Here is an 18,599-nt window from a genome sequence, read left to right as displayed (position 1 = left end):
TGTCTGGACTGCTCCGTTATGGCCTGTACCATAAGGGAATGCGAGGGCGGGGTGGTGGTGGTGAGAAAAGTAACTCAGACCCCTTAGCCAGTACAAACACAGTACAAACTGTTCGAGCTGTTTGCAGGATGGCATCGCTGACTAGCAGAGCAGCCCTACCCAGGATGAGTGAAGGATGTCCAGGAGTTAGTTGATGTTGCGTGACTTGTACCTCCTCCAGGTGGATGTGAAGTTCATCCACCACCCTACCCTTCTGGAATTACCCGAAGTCATCTGGTGGTTAGTGGGAAACCGAAGTCACTGCAGCAACATATGACTATGATGGAAAACGCTCCTGGCTCCAGCGATACCATCGGAACGAGACTCAGCGGTTCTTCATGACTGGCTCTGAGTGTCTACTCAAGGGCACTCTAGACGGGAGAGAGATGAAGTCTCCCATACGGAATGGGCAGGTTTCAAGGGTGGGTATTAGCACGATGGGTCCGGAGGTGCTGCAATGGGCCTGAGGATGTAGGGAACCAGTGACTCCTCTGCGCTTAGAGTGGAGGATACTGCAACAATGTAGACAGCATCTTTGGGTCCGCACAGTGGCAGTAAGGGATGGGCAATCCCTGCACTTCATCTGAATCCTCAGAGGACAAAAACTCAAACACTAGTTCCATCAGCGATACCGCTGGATCTGGTGGAAGCATGTAGGCCAGTGGAGGATGTGGTGAAGGATGCCTTGACTGCAGCATGTCCTGGATGGGAGATCTGGCCTCCCTCAGGTGGATGGTAGCAGAAGGTTCTCCCAGGGCAAAGCGTTCCTGGGGCTCTGGCACCTTTCCCAACACCCTGGTGCTAATGGTACTTTCCATAGTGGGAACCAATGCTGGAGTGGCAGACTTTCCTGGAGCGGGCGTGTCCCGTACCTTAAGGCATGCTGACACTGATGGCATGCGCGGCTCGGTACCTGGTATCTGTATGGTTTCTTGTCATGTTTATAAGTCTTGGAGCACACTGCCTCCCCGTGGCTGGAGATTGTGGAAGGAGCGTCCCCTTTCTTCACTTTGGAGGAAGACTTACTGCCATGCTCATGTGCATGCTTCCTTACCTCCTGACTAGGTCCCAGCATGGGGTCCATAGTGGTGGTACCACTGGAGCTGGACCTTGTCTCCGTAGCTGGAAGTGCACTCCTGGCTATCTCAGGCCAATGTACAGGGGTTTCCCCAGCCTGGATCTGAATGATGTCTCATGGTAACTTCCACAAGGTGCTTCTTGAGGCGGAGGGACCAGCCTTCTTGGGTACGGCTTGGGAAAGACTGGCAGATACAGCATCTGGATGTAGAGTGGTCTTCTCCCAAGCAATAGAGGCAGCGTTGATGTTCATCGCCGGCCGAGAAGGAAGGAGGCACATATTTTAAAGCCTGAGGTCTTCAGCATGGTCCAGTATTCGTGCATAGGTGTGGATGGTGGTGGTGTTTACATGTAAACAGATCCCCCAAAGTCCCAATTCTACTCTAAATAACTACTAAAACGATTAAAAACTATGTAAAAACAGTAAAACAGCAAAAGACTACGAAAAACTAACTACATACAATTATACTCTTTTTAAAAGGTGCGTCACACAAGAGGACACCAAGGGCTGGTCAACACCACAGCAGTAAATCGATCTAATTTACGCAACTTCAGTTACGTGAATAACGTAACTGAAGTCGATGTAGTTAGATCCACTTACCGCAGTGGCTACATTGAGCTGTTTCAAAAGGAGAGCATCTCTCATCGACTTCCCTTACGCTTCTCGGGGAGGCGGAGTACACAAATCCCATCAATTTAGCGTGTCTTTAGCAGACACGCTAAATCGACACTCGACTATGCAGTGGTGAGAAGGAACTGGAGACACAGTCAGTCCTCTCCACCCTTAATCACCTTGGGCAAGGCAAGGGCACATGCGTGGATCGACACTACTACTTTCAAATTCTCTGGCTCCGGATGTATGGTGCGCACACTCAGTGGAATACAATAAGGACCATCACACGAAGAACTTCTGTTACAGTGCTACACTTTCACAAAAGGAAAGAAAGAAAACAGTTCTCTCCATTTATCATGTGACGTTGCTATAGGACAATAGTCTGTGCATTGTTACCTACTGCAATTCACTTGGCATTGCAGTATGAAATTACTAAATAGAAAGTAACAAGGAGAGTTGGGTACTGAGGAGTGTGTTCTTGGCTGGCCACTCAACAATTTAAAAAAAAAAAAAAAAGAAGAATGTGATCTCAATGGTTTCCTGAGCAGGTGAGACAATCATGATAAAAAGCAGAACTATGCAAACTTCCAGATGTCATTACAGATCAGACCTCTTAAATAGGTCAAACTTCAACAGTACTTTATGGTTTACTGCAGAGGATTCAAATTTGTTTGAAAAAATTATTTATGATGGCAAGAACTCATTTGTATTATAATGCACCTACATTTATTTTTACTTTTCTTTTTTTCCCTCCCTTTATTCTTACATCCTATCTTCTTTTCTTGTACTTTCCCCTCCTTATAGCTTTATTGGATCCGTTTAATCAAAATTTGCAACATAATATTCCAGAGAATGCCCTCCCTGCCACCAACAGAAAATTCAATCTTTTGTTTTCATCCTTTGTTAGAGAAAAATGCCAGTAACTGGTGCAGTGGTGATTTGTTTGTTTAAACTCTAATATGAAAATGTAAGATGTGCATAATATAACCCATATGCTTCAGAGGTAGGACACTTGCTATGTGTATTCTCTGTGTCAAACAGCAATAAAAACACCAATTGAATGGAACTTATAAAGTGGCATTTCAGCAGAGAATACTTTATCAAACTACAGCAAGTGCTCAAAATTCCCAAGTTTGAATGAAAGAAAAACCAAACCAAAAAAGTTATTTTATATCCTGAGATAAAATATTAGAAATTTAGAATTGATGTAAGGAATATCCATAGCTATTTTGAACATTCAGTATATAATTCTTGGGTTATCTAAACAAAACGCTTTGCAGATCACTTCTAATCACATTCATAAAAGATATTCTTGGCCATTATACAAATGGTCCTAATTTACATGGCCATATTCTTTTTCTGGACTGCTACAGACATTTCAAAATCTAATTTGCCACATATTGGTAGGTCCTGTAAATTCTGTATGAAAGTAACAGTAAAAGATACAGCATAAGTTAACACTGCAGCCTGCTCACAAATATAAAATAAAGTCAATCCAAAAAGATGATGATGTATATTCTTACTTGTCTAGGTTTTCCAGCAATGACTGACATACAATTGTTAAGTATCCAGCTTCCACTGCATTATGAGAAACATCTAAAACAAACAAGTACACTGCAGGCTGAGGAGGACGAAGCTGTAAAATATAAAAAAGAATTCAAAATTCTTATTTTAAAGGGTAAAAAATGTTAATAGATAACCTTCCCTTTTTGGGGGACGGGAGTGGGAGGAGCAAGAGAAGGAAGGGAATGGCTTGCAAAATGCTTAAAAATATATCCTATAATTAAGAACATAAGAATGGCCATACTGGGTCAGACCAAAGGTCCATCCAGCCCAGTATCCTGTCTACCGACAGTGACCAATGCCAGGTGTCCCAGAAGGAGTGAACCTAACAGGTAATGATCAAGTGATCTCTCTCCTACCATCCATCTCCACCCTCTGACAAACAGAGGCTAGGGACACCATTCCTTACCCATCCTGGCTAATAGCCATTAATGGACTTAACTTCCATGATTTTATCTAATTCTCTTTTAAACCCTGTTATAGTCCTAGCCTTCACAGCCTCCTCAGGCAAGGAGTTCCACAGGTTGACTGGGCGCTGTGTGAAGAAGAACTTCCTTTTATTTGTTTTAAACCTGCTGCCCATTAATTTCATTTGGTGACCCCTAGTTCTTATATTATGGGAACAAGTAAATAACTTTTCCTTATTCACTTTCTCCACACCACTCATGATTTTATATACCTCTATCATATTCCCCCCCCCACCCGTCTCCTCTTTTCCAAGGTGAAAAGTCCTAGCCTCTTTAATCTCTCCTCATATGGGACCCGTTCCAAACCCCTTATCATTTTAGTTGCCCTTCTCCGAACCTTTTCTAATGCCAGTATATCTTTTTTGAGATGAGACCACATCTGTACGCAGTACTCGAGATGTGGGCGTACCATGGATTTATATAACAGCAATAACATATTCTCCGTCTTATTCTCTATCTCTTTTTTAATGATTCCTAACATCCTGTTTGCTTTTTTGACTGCCGCTGCACACTGCGTGGATGTCTTCAGAGAACTATCCATGATGACTCCAAGATCTCTTTCCTGATTAGTTGTAGCTAAATTAGTCCCCATCGTATTGTATGTATAGTTGGGGTTATTTTTTCCAATGTGCATTACTTTACATTTGTCCACGTTAAATTTCATCTGCCATTTTGTTGCCCAATCACTTAGTTTTGTGAGATCTTTTTGAAGTTCTTCACAGTCTGCTTTAAATTAAATTAACCAAAAATTAGATTTACACTGTCATTCTGGGCTTTTAACAAAGTAAAATAAAAGAAATTCTCACTTGTGTTAAGTTTATCATTAACACAGAAAACAAAATCAACATCTTAGTCTGTCCTTTTGTCAGCTGGGTCAGAGGAAAGCCTTTGATGTCAACTGTAGAATTTATTCTGAAAAATGGCACTGTTCTTTCAGAATGCTGACAATGATACATTTTACTATTCTGAATTACAATAAGCCATCAGCATTACATTGCTACCATAATTATAATTAAGTGTATATTTAATTATATAATCTAATCCCCTTAGTCACAGAGTTTCACTTCTAAAATAAGCCCCAATCCAGCAAAGACTAGTGTTGAATTTAAATTTAACCAATCTGATAGAAATTCAGTAGCTTTTGTGAAAAGACCATTTTAATCCTATTTATTTGCAGCTATGCTTTCTGTAACTGAGTTAATACAGCACTGACCCTGGGTTTCTTCTCTCTCTCTTCCCCCCCCCCCCGATGACCACTCAGAATAAAGGATTTTGGCACCAGAGAGACTTCCCTTAACTCTCTGGTTTGATTCCTTCTGACAAAAATAAAATACAATTTATTTGACCTACTTTATCTTCCTACTCTGGATGAAAAAGCTTATCCTTTCCATCCAAAACCCAATTTCCTCTTGGATGGGTGTTTGTGCTGTCTTGACCCACTCACGGAAAACAAATCTGCAAGTAAATGGGACTCAATTTAGCCTATGACCTTGTCTACACTGGTACTTGACAGTGCTGCAACTTTCTCGCTCAGGGGTGTGAAAAAAACACCCCCGGGCGCTGCAAGTTTCAGTGCTGTAAAGTGGCAATGTAGACAGTGCACCAGTGCTGGGAGCTACTTCCCTCATGGGGGTGGTTTTTTTAACAGCGCTGGGAGAGCTCTCTGCCAGCGCTGGTGCCACAACTACACAGCCACATTAAAGCACTGTGACGACATACTGTATGATTGGGACTGTTACAGCATAGATCCTGGGTTCTTAAAGCACCCCAAAGATGATAATAATAATAATAATAATAATAATAATATATGGAGATATACCTATCTCATAGAGCTGGAAGGGACCCCGAAAGGTCTTCGAGTCCAGCCCCCTGCCTTCACTAGCAGGACCAAGTACTGATTTTGCCCCAGATCCCTAAGTGGCCCCCTCAAGGATTGAACTCACAATCCTGGGTTTAGCAGGCCAATGCTCAAACCACTGATCTATCCCTCCCCATAAAAAAAGGAGATCTGACTCACTATTAGGAGGCACTATCACTTCCACCCCTGTATATCTCAACCTATACCCATACACGATGATTCACATAACTAGTACTTGTCCCCTCCATCATCAAATACCCTTTTGGTGTGGATCAAAATCAAAATAAAATACTGGTTACTGAGGAGGTCCTGTGATGCAGGTAGGAGAAACAGGGAGAAGGAGAGACACCTTTTTCTTCCTTTGTCAACTATATATCTCCTGAGATGAGACTCCCTTATGGAAGTACAGTTGTAAGCACACTCCCGCTAAAGACTACATGAGCAGATGTCTGCTGGTTTAACTCCTGAGTATCCACATCTTTCAAGGCTATTCCTGAGGTCTGAGACTCAGTAGGGCCCTGCATCACACAATAATTTCCAGCACTTTCCAGGTGAGAGGAAATGGAGGGAACACATAGTCTACAAAGAAATCCCAAAGACTGATAATGTGTCATGCACTAAGAACGTCCTACTCTGGGTACCTGCTGTAGAATTGATTGCATTTAATATTTTTTCATGTCACAAAGAGGTGACAAGGTTGTTACGTTCTACTGGCTGTTAACATTTGTATTGGAGCACTTTAGATCTGCTAAACCAGTCTGATTGTAGGTTCAAGCATCCAAGATGTGCAGGGCTCATGCTGAGAACAAGTTCCCTGCCCATATGAATTGGGAGTGTTTCTTCTGCCTTGTTGATTTAGGTGCACAGCTACTGCTGAGTTGTCTGAGGTTTATCAGGATACATTTGCTATTGCTCTTTGCAGAATGCCAAAATACCCAGTCTCACTCCTCTTAGGTGCAGTTATGTAAAAGGCCTTTTTTCTCTCAAAGACCAGTCTGAGCTACTATGGAACCTGTGATAGTCCTCATTCTATTAGGTTTGTCTCAGTTGTGATATGCAGCCTGTTCAGTTTTTGTACAGGTCCTTCCTGTACTGGTGCTTCCACCACTGTATAGAGTTTCATTTACCTGGTGTCCAAAATTCTCTCTGAGAGCTTGATCTAATGGGATTGTTGCTGAGCGTGTCCTAGAGCAGGGGTTCTCAAACTTTTTATTTCTGAGGCCCCCGCAACATGCTATAAAAACCTCCACAGCCCACCTGTGCCAGAACAACTGTTTGTCTGCATATCCAGTAGATTAAAAGCCAGGGCTGCCATTAAGGGGGTAGCAAACAGGGCAATTGCCTGTGGCCCCACACCACAGAGGACTCCGCAAAGCTAAATTGCTCGGGCTTTGGGTTCAGCCCCGCATGTCTTGGGCTTTCTGCACTGAGCCCCAGCGAGTCTAATGCTGGCCCTGCTCTCTGGTTTATTTTGGAGGACCCCCTGAAACCTACTTGCGGCCCCCCCCCGGAGGCCCCAGACCCCTGGTTGAGAACCACTGTTCTAGAGTGCCACATTTCCCTCATAACCAGATTGCAGCACACAATCCTCAAGCCCTTAGAGTAATGAGATTACAGTCTGAGATGCACAGTGAAATTGCAGGCTCAGGTCTAAAAACAGCTCAGTTTTTAAAATCTCTCCTCCTCGGGGAAGACACAGCCTTGTTCAATACCTGTCAATGCATCTAGATAGGTTAGAAACTGTACCAAGCAAAGAGCGTTCTTCTCATGCTTGATCAGGAGGTCTATGTTCTTGAACATGTTCCAAGTTTCAGCCATTTCCCCCAAGGCTCTGCAGTTTCACTATGATAAGTCAGCTGACCAAATTTGGAATCTTACAGAATCCCCTCCATGAGAAGACAGCTGCAATCACAGATATGACCTTTGTAAACACCCTCAGTATTGAAGCCAACAAAAAGAGCAGGGAGTGGTACTAGAAATGCCAGTTCAGGGTGAACATTTGATGTTATGGAAATATGAAGACATTCTTCTTTTAAATCTACTGAAGAAACGAAATTTCTCCTAGTCGATCACAGCTAATATAGACTGGAGAGACTCCATCTTGAATTTGAGTATTGAACATTAACCCACTTCAGATCCAAAGTGGATCTTGTCCCCACCTCTATACCTTTTGGAACTACCAATTACCTAGATTAAATTCCCATCAGCTGCTGCTCTCTGAACAATTGCTCTGATATCTAAGAGATATTTCACTGTCCAGAGGTCAGCTTCCTCTGGGGGAGGAAAAAGGAGGATGGTAGAAAATGGCAAACCTGAGAAGGGGGGGTAAGAGCTTAAAGTCAACCTGGGACACAAATGACAACTATTGTCTGAAATGATCCCTTCCTGTTACAATATAAAGGAAGAGATTCTTCTTTCTCTGAAAATAGGGGAAGGGGACAGTCAGAAACATTGACAGCTCTGGAAGGCCACAAAAAGCAGTTTAGACTTTGAGTCTGATTTAAAAAATGAATAACTCCCTCCCTTTTAAATCCCAGACCTAGGTCTTTATTTAATAGATCATCTTCTAGAGTGGCTTTTAGCTGATGAGTGCTTACACTTCTTAGCCTTTGAAGCTGGCATCACAGAGTCACTCCTATAGATTACGGTCCTCGACATCTAAATATTTCATATCCCCCTCTTAGAAACACTCTCTTCTTTGCACAAAGCACTATCATTCTGCCTGTACTGCTGCTGGTTGAGTGGGCTGCTTCCACATGTTGCACTATTAGCACCTGCCTCAGGCTGCAACGGAACCCCCACTTTCCGGCCGAGTGCTGGTCAGCAAAGCATGGTTGATGGTGCCCAAAATGCTACTGTAGGATGTATGAAAGCTAGGTATTCTCTTATCAGAAAGATTTTCAGGCCCTATTTCCATACTGAACTGGCTACAGGTTGCTTTCTAGCTGTTAATTTCGTGAGAAGCAGGAATCAATCTTGGGAATGAAAAGGAGTTCTTTGGAAGATGCCAACATTCTTCTGTCTGATCAGTCATTGGTCCTGTCCATGTTTCCAGAGGAAAGGAGAAAGCCAGAGACTGCTGTAGCACAGAATGAGTTTGGTGGTCTTTGGCAAATTAGTGTGTAGGTGCCCACATCACAATTGGTATTAATTGACACCTTTATTGTCAGTTTTGACAGAGAAAGATTCAAATGGGAACTGAAACAATTAGTCTTTCAATCCTAAGGGTCCCTTTAAGTGAAAACTGAGGCACACTGGTAGGGCACTGTGGGGAAGTTTGAAATGCGAGTGATGTACACACTTTTTAGTGGTAAATAGGGTTGTCACTCTAGCATCTTGCACTAGTATTAAATTCACATACTTAAAAATATATATTTTTACCATGTAGTCTGAAGAAGCAATGAACTCCACTGTAGAATTTTGGACCTCTGGCCGTTTATGAGGCTCCCCATAGGATCGTGTCAATGGGTTATACATAAATTCTTCAGGAACTAAACAAAAATTATGAATCCAAAGTAAATTATTCACTGACAGATATACAGATTTTGTGCCTATTAGCAACATTCAACATAATGTTAATTGCATTATATGTATTTTAATTACAAAAAGCAGCAATTAGACCATAAACATTTAAAAAGTATGTAAATAAGGAACCAATCAGCGTTGTAAAACCTAAACATCAAGATAAAGAATCGGAGACAAGAATGTCTATTTTACGGACAAGAAGGTACATGTATACTCTGTGCTTCCAGTGCCCTACAATGACATGTCTCAACGTGCACTGTATTTATGAAACTGGTCTTTGTCTTTGATTGCTGTTACTTATGACCTTGACTTGATTGTGTATTATGCTAGCAGTCAGTGGGGAAAACTGCTTTTAAATTATATAGCTCAGGTTGTCCAATCTGATATGGTGCTCTCAGGCTCCTGACATGTTGCACGGTAGCCTTCACTTGGACAAAATATAGGTGCTTCTGAAAATGATTTAGATATTAAAAATCCCAGATATTCTAGGTGAAAGACATCTCAGTTGTTGATACAAATGCAAGACATCTTAAATACATTAGGTAGCTGCAAGAAACCAGCTACTTACCTTTGTAATGAAACTTACCATCATTAACTCGATAGCATAAGTTGCATTTCCACCTCCTTTGGTCAATGAAGGAAACAAAAGGGTTGATATATGTCCTGCAGGATCTGCACCTCACAATGGTGCTTGATGTTATTACAGGTAATTGCTAAAAAGTAAAATAATGAAAAGCTGTAGCAAAGAGGATCCTAGTAAAATTTTTAGAGGACAGGATTGTGCTATATCTCAATCTCTGAAAGCTTCATAAAACCAAAATATTCTGTTAATCTTGTCTCCCACTTGTCCTTTTAGCTCATTTATATACAGTGCAATAGTCACACCTTTACATTCTCTCTTTACAATAGGAAGACATAATAAAGTATTATTTTGACTGAACGAGAATTTGATCTCACATATACCAGTGTAAATCATGAGTAATTTCATTTAAGTCTATTGTGTTATACTTGTCCACAAAATGTTGGAGAGAAGAATCTGGTCTGATAATGGACATTAATATATTTAGTTGGATAAAAGGAATCTGATTGATCCCCGTGACTGCAAGGGTCAGATCAGCAATCATTTTATTGTAATTCTAGATAAGCAATAACACTGCTGAAGTTAAGTTATGCAGGAATACTTGTACATCTTGGATGACTGAGGGCACTAGCAGTTGGATCTTGTGCCTGAAAGAATACCCAAGACAAGCGAATACCCACATGGTATAGCTTCATGCTTTTTTATGTATAAGCAATAGCACTTGATACAGAGAGAGCCATAGGTTTTCATAGGAAGTTAATAAGGACAAGAGTTGCTTAATGTGTGTGCACACTTTCTCAAGCACAGATTTATTTTTAACATAGTATCTGTAGAAATTAGATTCAATCTATCAAAGGAAAAATACAGTATACTGTAAATACTTGTATAGTGTATTATGTATTTTTGAACTTGTTTAGAGAGAGTGGATGAAATGAAACAGTAGCACTTTTGAAACAGCATTGTTAGAACAAAAGACCATCTTTTTCTGTTATTTGAACATTGCCTGTCTGTTATTTAATTCCTCTCCTCGGACTAATCTAAAACCCCATCCCATTCTGCAACAGCAGCAGTCATTCTTGCAGTTAATGGGGAATAGACTCCTCTGGACTTCTGATCCTCATCTACTAAGGAGGTCCTCTGTGGATATGGACGGAGCAATTTGAAAGATTTCATTCCCTCCAGAGATTAAAGTCAGACGACCACCACTTCCTTAGGAATATCATGAATAAATAGGCTAGATTGGCAAATAGCTATGCAAATTACTCTAACATCTTAGTGCTGAACACTGTAAAATAACCAGAGAAATAGGAGGAGCTGATCCCTGCCCTGCTTCCCCAGAATCTGATCAGTTGTGCTTGTTGAGAAGAGATTCCTGGAAGGGGTGGAATCTTTCAGATCTCTCCCTCTAATTCAAGTTTCACTTAATAAATTAAGAAGTCAAGAGGCAAAACTTCAAATAGCTATTAAATTAAGAGGAGCAATGTATGCAGGCATAGAGCACAAGACATGACATTTAAAAAATACCAAGGTAAGCTGTTCACTCTGATGAAGCTTTAAATAAAAACAAACAAAAAAGATAATTTTGCCTGAACCACTCCAACCACACTAAAGGTACGTAAAAAGCCTTAATTGTTGCAATTTGTATAGTTTCTCTAACAACCTTGTTCAGCTTATTAGATGCTACGTTTCATTTAAAAAAAGGATGAAAGATTGACAGCCATAATTTTTATCTTACAGTAACTGAATCAGTTCATCCTGTTACATTTAAGATAGAATTTTGAAACAAACAAAATTTGACTATATCAAAGAACAAACACCTGAACAGACAAGTTGAATAGAAATTCTACTTGAAAATAGTTCCACACCTCCTGCTATTATTTAATCCTCAATAAGGCTTAGACAAGATAAGAAAGTTCCACACAGTAAAAAGCAAAGCACTATGAGAGGATATTCAAAATAAAAAATATTTAAATTTTACCGTTAGGTCTCTGAACGGATGCAGCAGCAATCCCAAGGGAAGTTTAGCTTTGTTTAGCAAAGCCTGAGTCTGTGGAATATTTGTCAGTGTACATCGAAATGAACTGGAAAGAAATCATACAAAAATTAGCTCACAAAGCAAACTTGAACACATACGTTGTATTAGCATGCAACTATATTCTCTGCAATTCAAAGAGTTGTTAAATTTTAAATATTACTAAACCTAGTTTCAAAATAAACAGAAACCATTGCCTAAAACAGCAAAAGTCTCCTCCAGAGAGAATAATATTTCAGTATAAGTGTGGCACAAAATGAAAAGCTGAAAGTATTGCATTTCAACAGGAAATGCATACTGGAGCTATTATTGAGTTTTTAAAAAGAATAAACAAGGGGGGGAGGTCTAGTACCCAAAGTAATTTAATCTTTGAGATGGTATTTTCATTCATGATAAATATTTCCTGATCTCAGAACTCACTAAAGGAAAACTGTACTTGCTATTTGTTGAAAAGTTATTTTAATGTGAGAGGGAATATAGGAGGATCTTAATGTTTCCCTCCCACAAAGAATTATGAGTCATCCTCTTCTCTGATGGACGTGGAATGGCTGAGACTTCCTAAAAACTTATTAATGCCACCCAATATAGTAACCAAAGGGGAATAGCTCCAGACACACATAAGGAGTCCAGAAGAGGAGTACTGCCTCCAAAGTGCTCCAGACGTGGGACTGAATGTGACCCAATCTAATTTCCCTCCTGCTCACAAAAAAATACATTGTCATTAGTCCACCAAGCTGACCCAAATTTACCTACTGGATTAAAGCTTCTTTCAGCATTACAACTAAGCTTTTTGGAGCAGACTCTTTTTCCTTGTTTGCACGTGCCTGGCAACTTAGCTGAGGCCTTTATGCACTACTACAATTTAAATGTTTAATCATAATAATCATAATGTCTCTACTACTAACACACAAATGGCTGGATTATTGCAGTGTGCCTGGCACATCCTTCAAAAGCTGCACGCTGGTGACTGGCAATGGAAGACTACATAAAATTTCCAAAGATTGCATGACTGTAGGTTCCTATTTGCTTCAGATGCAAGCCAACATACTTAGACTGAAATATAAAGTCATTCAGGTTCTGGGTCCTGGCTACTTGAAAGACTGCCTCTCTCCTAAAGTGCTACCATCGCAGCTGAAATCAGTTGGGATCCTTTCCCTTCTAGTCCCTTGATTTGAATCCCAAGACATTCTCACCATAAGGAAGTTCGATTTGAAACTTGTTTCTTCCACTGGTCTCCCAGAGATCACATCTGTTGGGCTGTTAGGGCACAGTGTAAAGCGTATCTCTTTCCTTAGGCTTTTGCCCAGCTTTAAGATTATGGGGTTATATTTTAATAACAGACCTTCCAGTGTTGACACCAATCACTAGTCACATACAGTGAGAGGGATTTTTTAGTGCTCATCATTGGCTGAACTCTGCTCCCACTGATAGCAATGGTAAAACTGCCAATGACTTTACTGGGAGCAGTTAGGCCGATGCTGGGTGCTTTTGAAAATTCCACACTTAAAAAAAAAATATCAGAAACTGAGTATTTTTGATTTTTATAAGTTTATTGCTTTTGCAAATGATCTCAATTTGTCTTTGTGACCACCACAAATGATGGTAAATAGATTTTATCAATGAATAAAATGAGGCAAATAGAGGTTAAGTGATTTGCTCAATGTCAAAAGCAAATCAGTGGTAGAGTTGGAATTAGAATGCTGCCTAGTCTTATTATGGTAAGTTTCATGAAGATTGTTTCAATAGCTAGTTTATAAAATGTTCTCTTGATTTTAGAATGCCAGGGCCTTGAGGTCAGAATGGTATGTTGTTCCAGTAGAAAGGAATACCATAAGTTACTCAACAGTGACCTCCCCAAACATAAAGCAACAATACTGGTAGACTCTAAAATGGTCTCATCTAGTTGCCCTAAGAATGGTAGCCATAATGCTAAGCATTGATGGCAGGAGATGTAAATTAGCAACAGCTTCAGTGTTCACACAGAAGTGAAGAGGACTTAACCTCTTCTCTCCAGAGGAAACAGACTACACTGATTGACCAGTGAAAGCAGAATACTGTGGTCAATTTCATCTTTTATAATTTTTTTATTATTCTTAACTAAATTATGAAATGTGTCAGTAAAATGCTATGTCTAATATACCCAAAACTGAAAACAGTATACCTACTCTGGACTGCAATTTAATTTTCTAAGGTCTGAATTCAAATTAGGCACAGGAGCTAGAACTGGAGAAACAGGAAGAATATTCCTATCTTGTGTAAGGTTTACTGGTCTCAAGCTTTCTGGCTGCTGAGAGTGCTGTAGACTTAATCCTCCTAAGGTGGATGATAATTGGTTCACACCAGGATACTGCTGGAAAAAAAAAAAAAAAAAAAAGAGCATTGCAAAACAGTTATACTACATGTTTAATTAACATAATCTTAATTCATTACACTATTCTTTCAGATCACCATTAAGGAAGATATAGCAGTAGCTAATAATCGTTTGCCAATGAGAAGAGACGTGTAATTTTAAAGGGTTACACAAGCGGACAACACTTCCCAGAATCTTAGCATATACTTCTTTGAATAATATTCAGTCTATAGCATGAAGTCAACATAAAAGATAATTTTACAGGAGGTGCATAATCCTCATTTTCAAGACGCTCTTATTCAACATTGTCTAAAGAAACCTAGAGGTAAATCAGCTCAGATATTACAAGAAAACTGATATTTTCCCTCCTCTTCTAAAGAGCTCACTTTTTTCTTTTTCCAAACCAGAAAAACAGGCTATACATGCTATTTTCTCTCTCCAATCCGGGGTAAACCTCAGACTACGTTGTGCATTCTCTTGTTTCTGTAGCATTTAGAAAGACTATTTTAAATAAATATTTGTAAAAGCTCTCTCAATTTAAAACAAAAACCTAATCAAATTTGAATTTTTAAAATTCAAAAATGCTTCAATTTCATTACCCATAACTGCCTGAAGTCAAGGAACTGTAGTATTATCACAAAGAAGGTTATAAAACAGCTTTTAAAAAACATCTCTTTGGCTCTTCGTTTCCAGGTGAATGCCCAATTGTCTTTTATTAATAAAGTATGGAGGGGTTAAGACTATGAACCAAGCACAGAAAGGGAAACATTAGGTTAAACAGAGCTATGCTTTCCTTTTCCTTTAGAAGAATTTTCGCTTATACTAACCAATCTGCATTCCCCAAAGTGAACTAGTACTCTCTTTTGGTATACTGTCATCTAGTACTGCTGTATGCAGATCAATGGGAAATTTGGATTGTATATTGGGAAATTACTGGTCTTCCTCTTTATTAAATGTTTAACTATAACAAATCTTCAGTTTCTTTCTCCTTCAAAAATAATTTAATAAAAGCTTAAAATATTAAATTAAATTTAATTTTATTTTTTAACTAAAAGTTAACAAGTAATTACATGGGCTACAGCAATTTGTTGGTCCTCTCCCCAATAATTCAAGTAGCCATCTCATTCATTATTTTGAATTTAGAGCTACTACATCAATATTCAGACTTGCTTGATATTTACAGTTCTCACATTTAAAACTGTACTCATTTTTAAAATAGACTATTGGGAACTATGTCAAAGGCACATCACTATAAGCTTTACAAAAGGATTGAAAAGAAACATCAAATAATTTCTCAATTAAAAATCTCACTTGAGGATATTGCTGAAACTCAGAATGGTGCCCTGGATTACTGGGCTGCATAGCAGAAGTAGATGGTGTTGCATTCTGGTATCCAGGTTGAAGAGTTGGGTATCCGTAACCAAAGGGCTTAGGAGTCCTTGATGTCTGAGGAGTAGGAGCTGGACTACTTGCCGCAGAATTTGTTTCTAGGATAGGGAAAACAAATATTTTTTAAAATTATCTGTCTATTGCATTTAAATACAATAGGAAGCAAAATACAACAGCTGATCATGAGAATAATGCTTTTGTTAATTATAAAGAAACAACCCAAAAATTTCTCTGCATTGACCAAATGGATATTGTAAAACAGCAGAAAAAAGTTTCTCTCACTGTTAGTACCTTGGGCAACACGTTGGGGAGCACTGTCTAACTCTACCTCTAACCTACTTGTCTTCTAACTCTCCTCCGCATTTAATTAAATGCATCTTATCTACTAAGCAACTGGAACTTCATAATGTCATTTTATAAATTTCCCCTTTTTAATAGAAAGGTAAGAGTAAATAAATTGCAAAAATATAAAAAATAAAATCCCCTTAATTATAATTTTTTCTCCAAGACTGCTCTTGCTCTCAAATCTCCCCTGCCCTGCAAACTGCACCAAGACCTATTGATCTGTAGCCTCTCTTAGTCACCCATGATGAGATTTCTAAATTTTATTAAGAGGCTAATTCTGTCTTCAAGGGTGTACATGGGATTTCTGTCGAAGTCAATGTAAGCCCCGCATGTGTATCCAAGGACAGAATATGGCCCAACCGTTTTAAAAGGCTGAGTTATTTGTAGCATGCAGCTACTATTCAGATAGTTTGTTACAAAGTGGTAAGGAGAGGTAGACTGGACAAGAAACAGAAGCATAGCGTACTGACTATGGACTGAGATGTCTCAATAGATCTCAGAGGGGAAAAAACAGCAGTTTTGAAACTGGCACAACAGCTGAGCAACTTTACCATGTGGAACAATATACCTTAAACTATCATCTACTGCCAGGATGAATAGCGGCTAGGTGGTCTACCTGGAGTAGAGGCATGGCAGTGCAAGTCACCTGCAACAGCCACCGTAAGGGGCAAGCGTTGGCCTGTGCAAGCCGGGAAAGTTGACAAGGCCAGAGAGTCTGGGGATGGTTGCAGAGAAATTTAAACCTGGCACCCTCATCCCCCCCCCCAAAAAGGTAAATTCTCTCAAGTAGGGGGTGCCCACAAGAAAGAATCAAAGCTGACATGAGTAAAATGCTACTCAATTCTATAGTGCTATATAAAAGTTTTGTAATAACAAGCCAGCTGAATTGTGAATCACACATTTTATAATTTAATGGATGTCTCATTGCTGATGACTGAAAGGGAGGCAGTAAGGATAAGCAGGAATCCATGATGGGATTACAGGGAATCTAGAGTAAGAGGAAATGAGTGATGTTTTTAAAAAAGAACAACCTGAAAAACTAGAACTGTATATTATACAAGTAACATTTTTTTGTTTTGTTATACCTTAACAACAACAATTCAGAATTAACATGCAACAAAGGGCTCACCTGGATAGCCACCTCCTTCAAGGGCATCATAATTGTTGATAACAGGAGAGGCACTGCTAGTAGTGGAGGAGCTGTCAATAGCTAAAAACAAATACAAAATAAAACAAAGATTTGCTTTAAGCAATGGCAAGCTTCTGCGAGGACAGGGCTTCAGAGAACATTGTTTCTTAAACTTCTGGTAAGAAACTGTTAAAGAGATACAGGAAAAATATTGTACTAAGAATCCAACAAAGTTATTACTATTGGAAAATACAAAGATCATACCTAAATGTAGCCAATTTGGTATTCAGAAAATATGGAAAAAGCAACAAATGGATAAGGACAAAAATAAAATTAAAAATGATTTCTTATTTCAAAGAGGTTTTTAGACAACCATTTCTAAATTCTTTTTAATCTAAAAGAATTCAGGTAATTTAAAGCATTTCTATTTAAATTGGCTCAATGGCAGCATTTAGCACTCCCATATCATGCAAGACTTCCAATGGTCTTCAAAGGGAGTTTTGCATAAGTTGAGAGTGCTGGAGAGCGCGTTTTGAAGTAACCTTTTCATTTGAAATTTTCCAACGTCCCTCCTTTCATATGCTGTTGTAATAAAGAGTGGCTTGTTTTATTGTTAAATGCAAAAGCTCTAACACACGCTCGACTGAATATTGCTTATTAAAGTTCTCTGCCTTAGCCGTAACAGAGGAAAATCTGATGTAGCCAAAAGGCATACCTAAACACAGTAATAAAATAAGTCAAGTAAAGAGTAATTTTTTTTAATTGCGTAGACTACTGATGCATAATTCTTCCTAGTGCCACATACTTATTCTCTATTTAACTGATTATCTGTATTGTAATATATTAAATAAAAATAAGTAAATGTTTTAAAAGACTTGGTGAAGTTTCATATACATTTGCCACAAGAAAGGGACAGAGTAGAGAGACTTTGTATACCTGCTCCTTAGAAACAAAAACACAAACGGATAATTTTGGCCTCTGAAATCTGGTATCTGAACTACAAGTCACAAAATGCAACACAAAGAAAATAGTACATGTCAGAGTTCAGACAAAACAAAGCCACATACAATTTTTGTGGATGGGAGAGACAGGATGGAAGGCCTTAAGAGATTCCTCCACTGCTGCCTCAAGGTTATCAGCTATTACAACTCATCCTTCCTAGTGAAGCCAAAGTGGGTTTCAGGAAGACATTAATGGAGAGAGCATGCTGGCTTAGCAAACTGGAATGGGGAAAGTGTTCCATGCATAGGAGCAGAGTGAAATGCATCTGGGAGACAATATTACTAGTAACATGGAAACACCACTATTGTAACGATTACTTCGGCATTTCAATGATAACTGTTTCTATGAAGTTTTTAACTAGGGTGTAAAACAAGGCTTAAACTCAACATTCAAAATCAGTTACTCTTAGGAACAAAGTTTTACTTCCCTCTTTAAAAAAATTTTTTTTTTGAAGTACAGTATTAATTAAAAATAAACTTGTGAACTTAATAAACACCTTCCTTTGTTATATTCACTTATGAGCTTGAAAACCAACATTTCTTTCCCTACCAAGTTTTCTCTTTTTTCCCCGATCAGGTGAAAAATCCTAGGAGCTGAAGCAAACAAGATTCTTGTTTATTCAGTAGCAGC

The 18,599-nt window shown here is 39.1% G+C and overlaps 1 protein-coding gene across 3 annotated transcripts in view; it reads right to left on the bottom strand.

The window, feature by feature from the left end:
* SEC24B (SEC24 homolog B, COPII coat complex component) overlaps positions 1–18,599 on the bottom strand; it is an 88,922-nt gene that overhangs the window by 28,483 nt on the left and 41,840 nt on the right. For 2 of the 3 annotated variants that reach the window (XM_026659858.1, XM_026659860.1), the window contains 7 exons: positions 16,968–17,048; positions 15,416–15,591; positions 13,920–14,104; positions 11,701–11,803; positions 9,729–9,855; positions 8,999–9,108; positions 3,253–3,365 (listed from right to left, as the gene is read on the bottom strand). In XM_026659858.1, coding sequence (XP_026515643.1) covers positions 3,253–3,365; positions 8,999–9,108; positions 9,729–9,855; positions 11,701–11,803; positions 13,920–14,104; positions 15,416–15,591; positions 16,968–17,048 — 895 coding nt within the window. The remainder of the gene's footprint in view (positions 1–3,252; positions 3,366–8,998; positions 9,109–9,728; positions 9,856–11,700; positions 11,804–13,919; positions 14,105–15,415; positions 15,592–16,967; positions 17,049–18,599) is intronic. The other variant, XM_026659859.1, reaches the window with a different exon arrangement.

Source organism: Terrapene carolina, unplaced genomic scaffold (assembly GCF_002925995.2).
Source record: "Terrapene carolina triunguis isolate 2854851 unplaced genomic scaffold, T_m_triunguis-2.0 Scaffold706, whole genome shotgun sequence".
Taxonomy (NCBI): Eukaryota; Metazoa; Chordata; order Testudines; family Emydidae; genus Terrapene; species Terrapene triunguis.
Note: the sequence above shows the minus strand (reverse complement) of the source record. Positions and strands in the feature narration are given on the sequence as shown.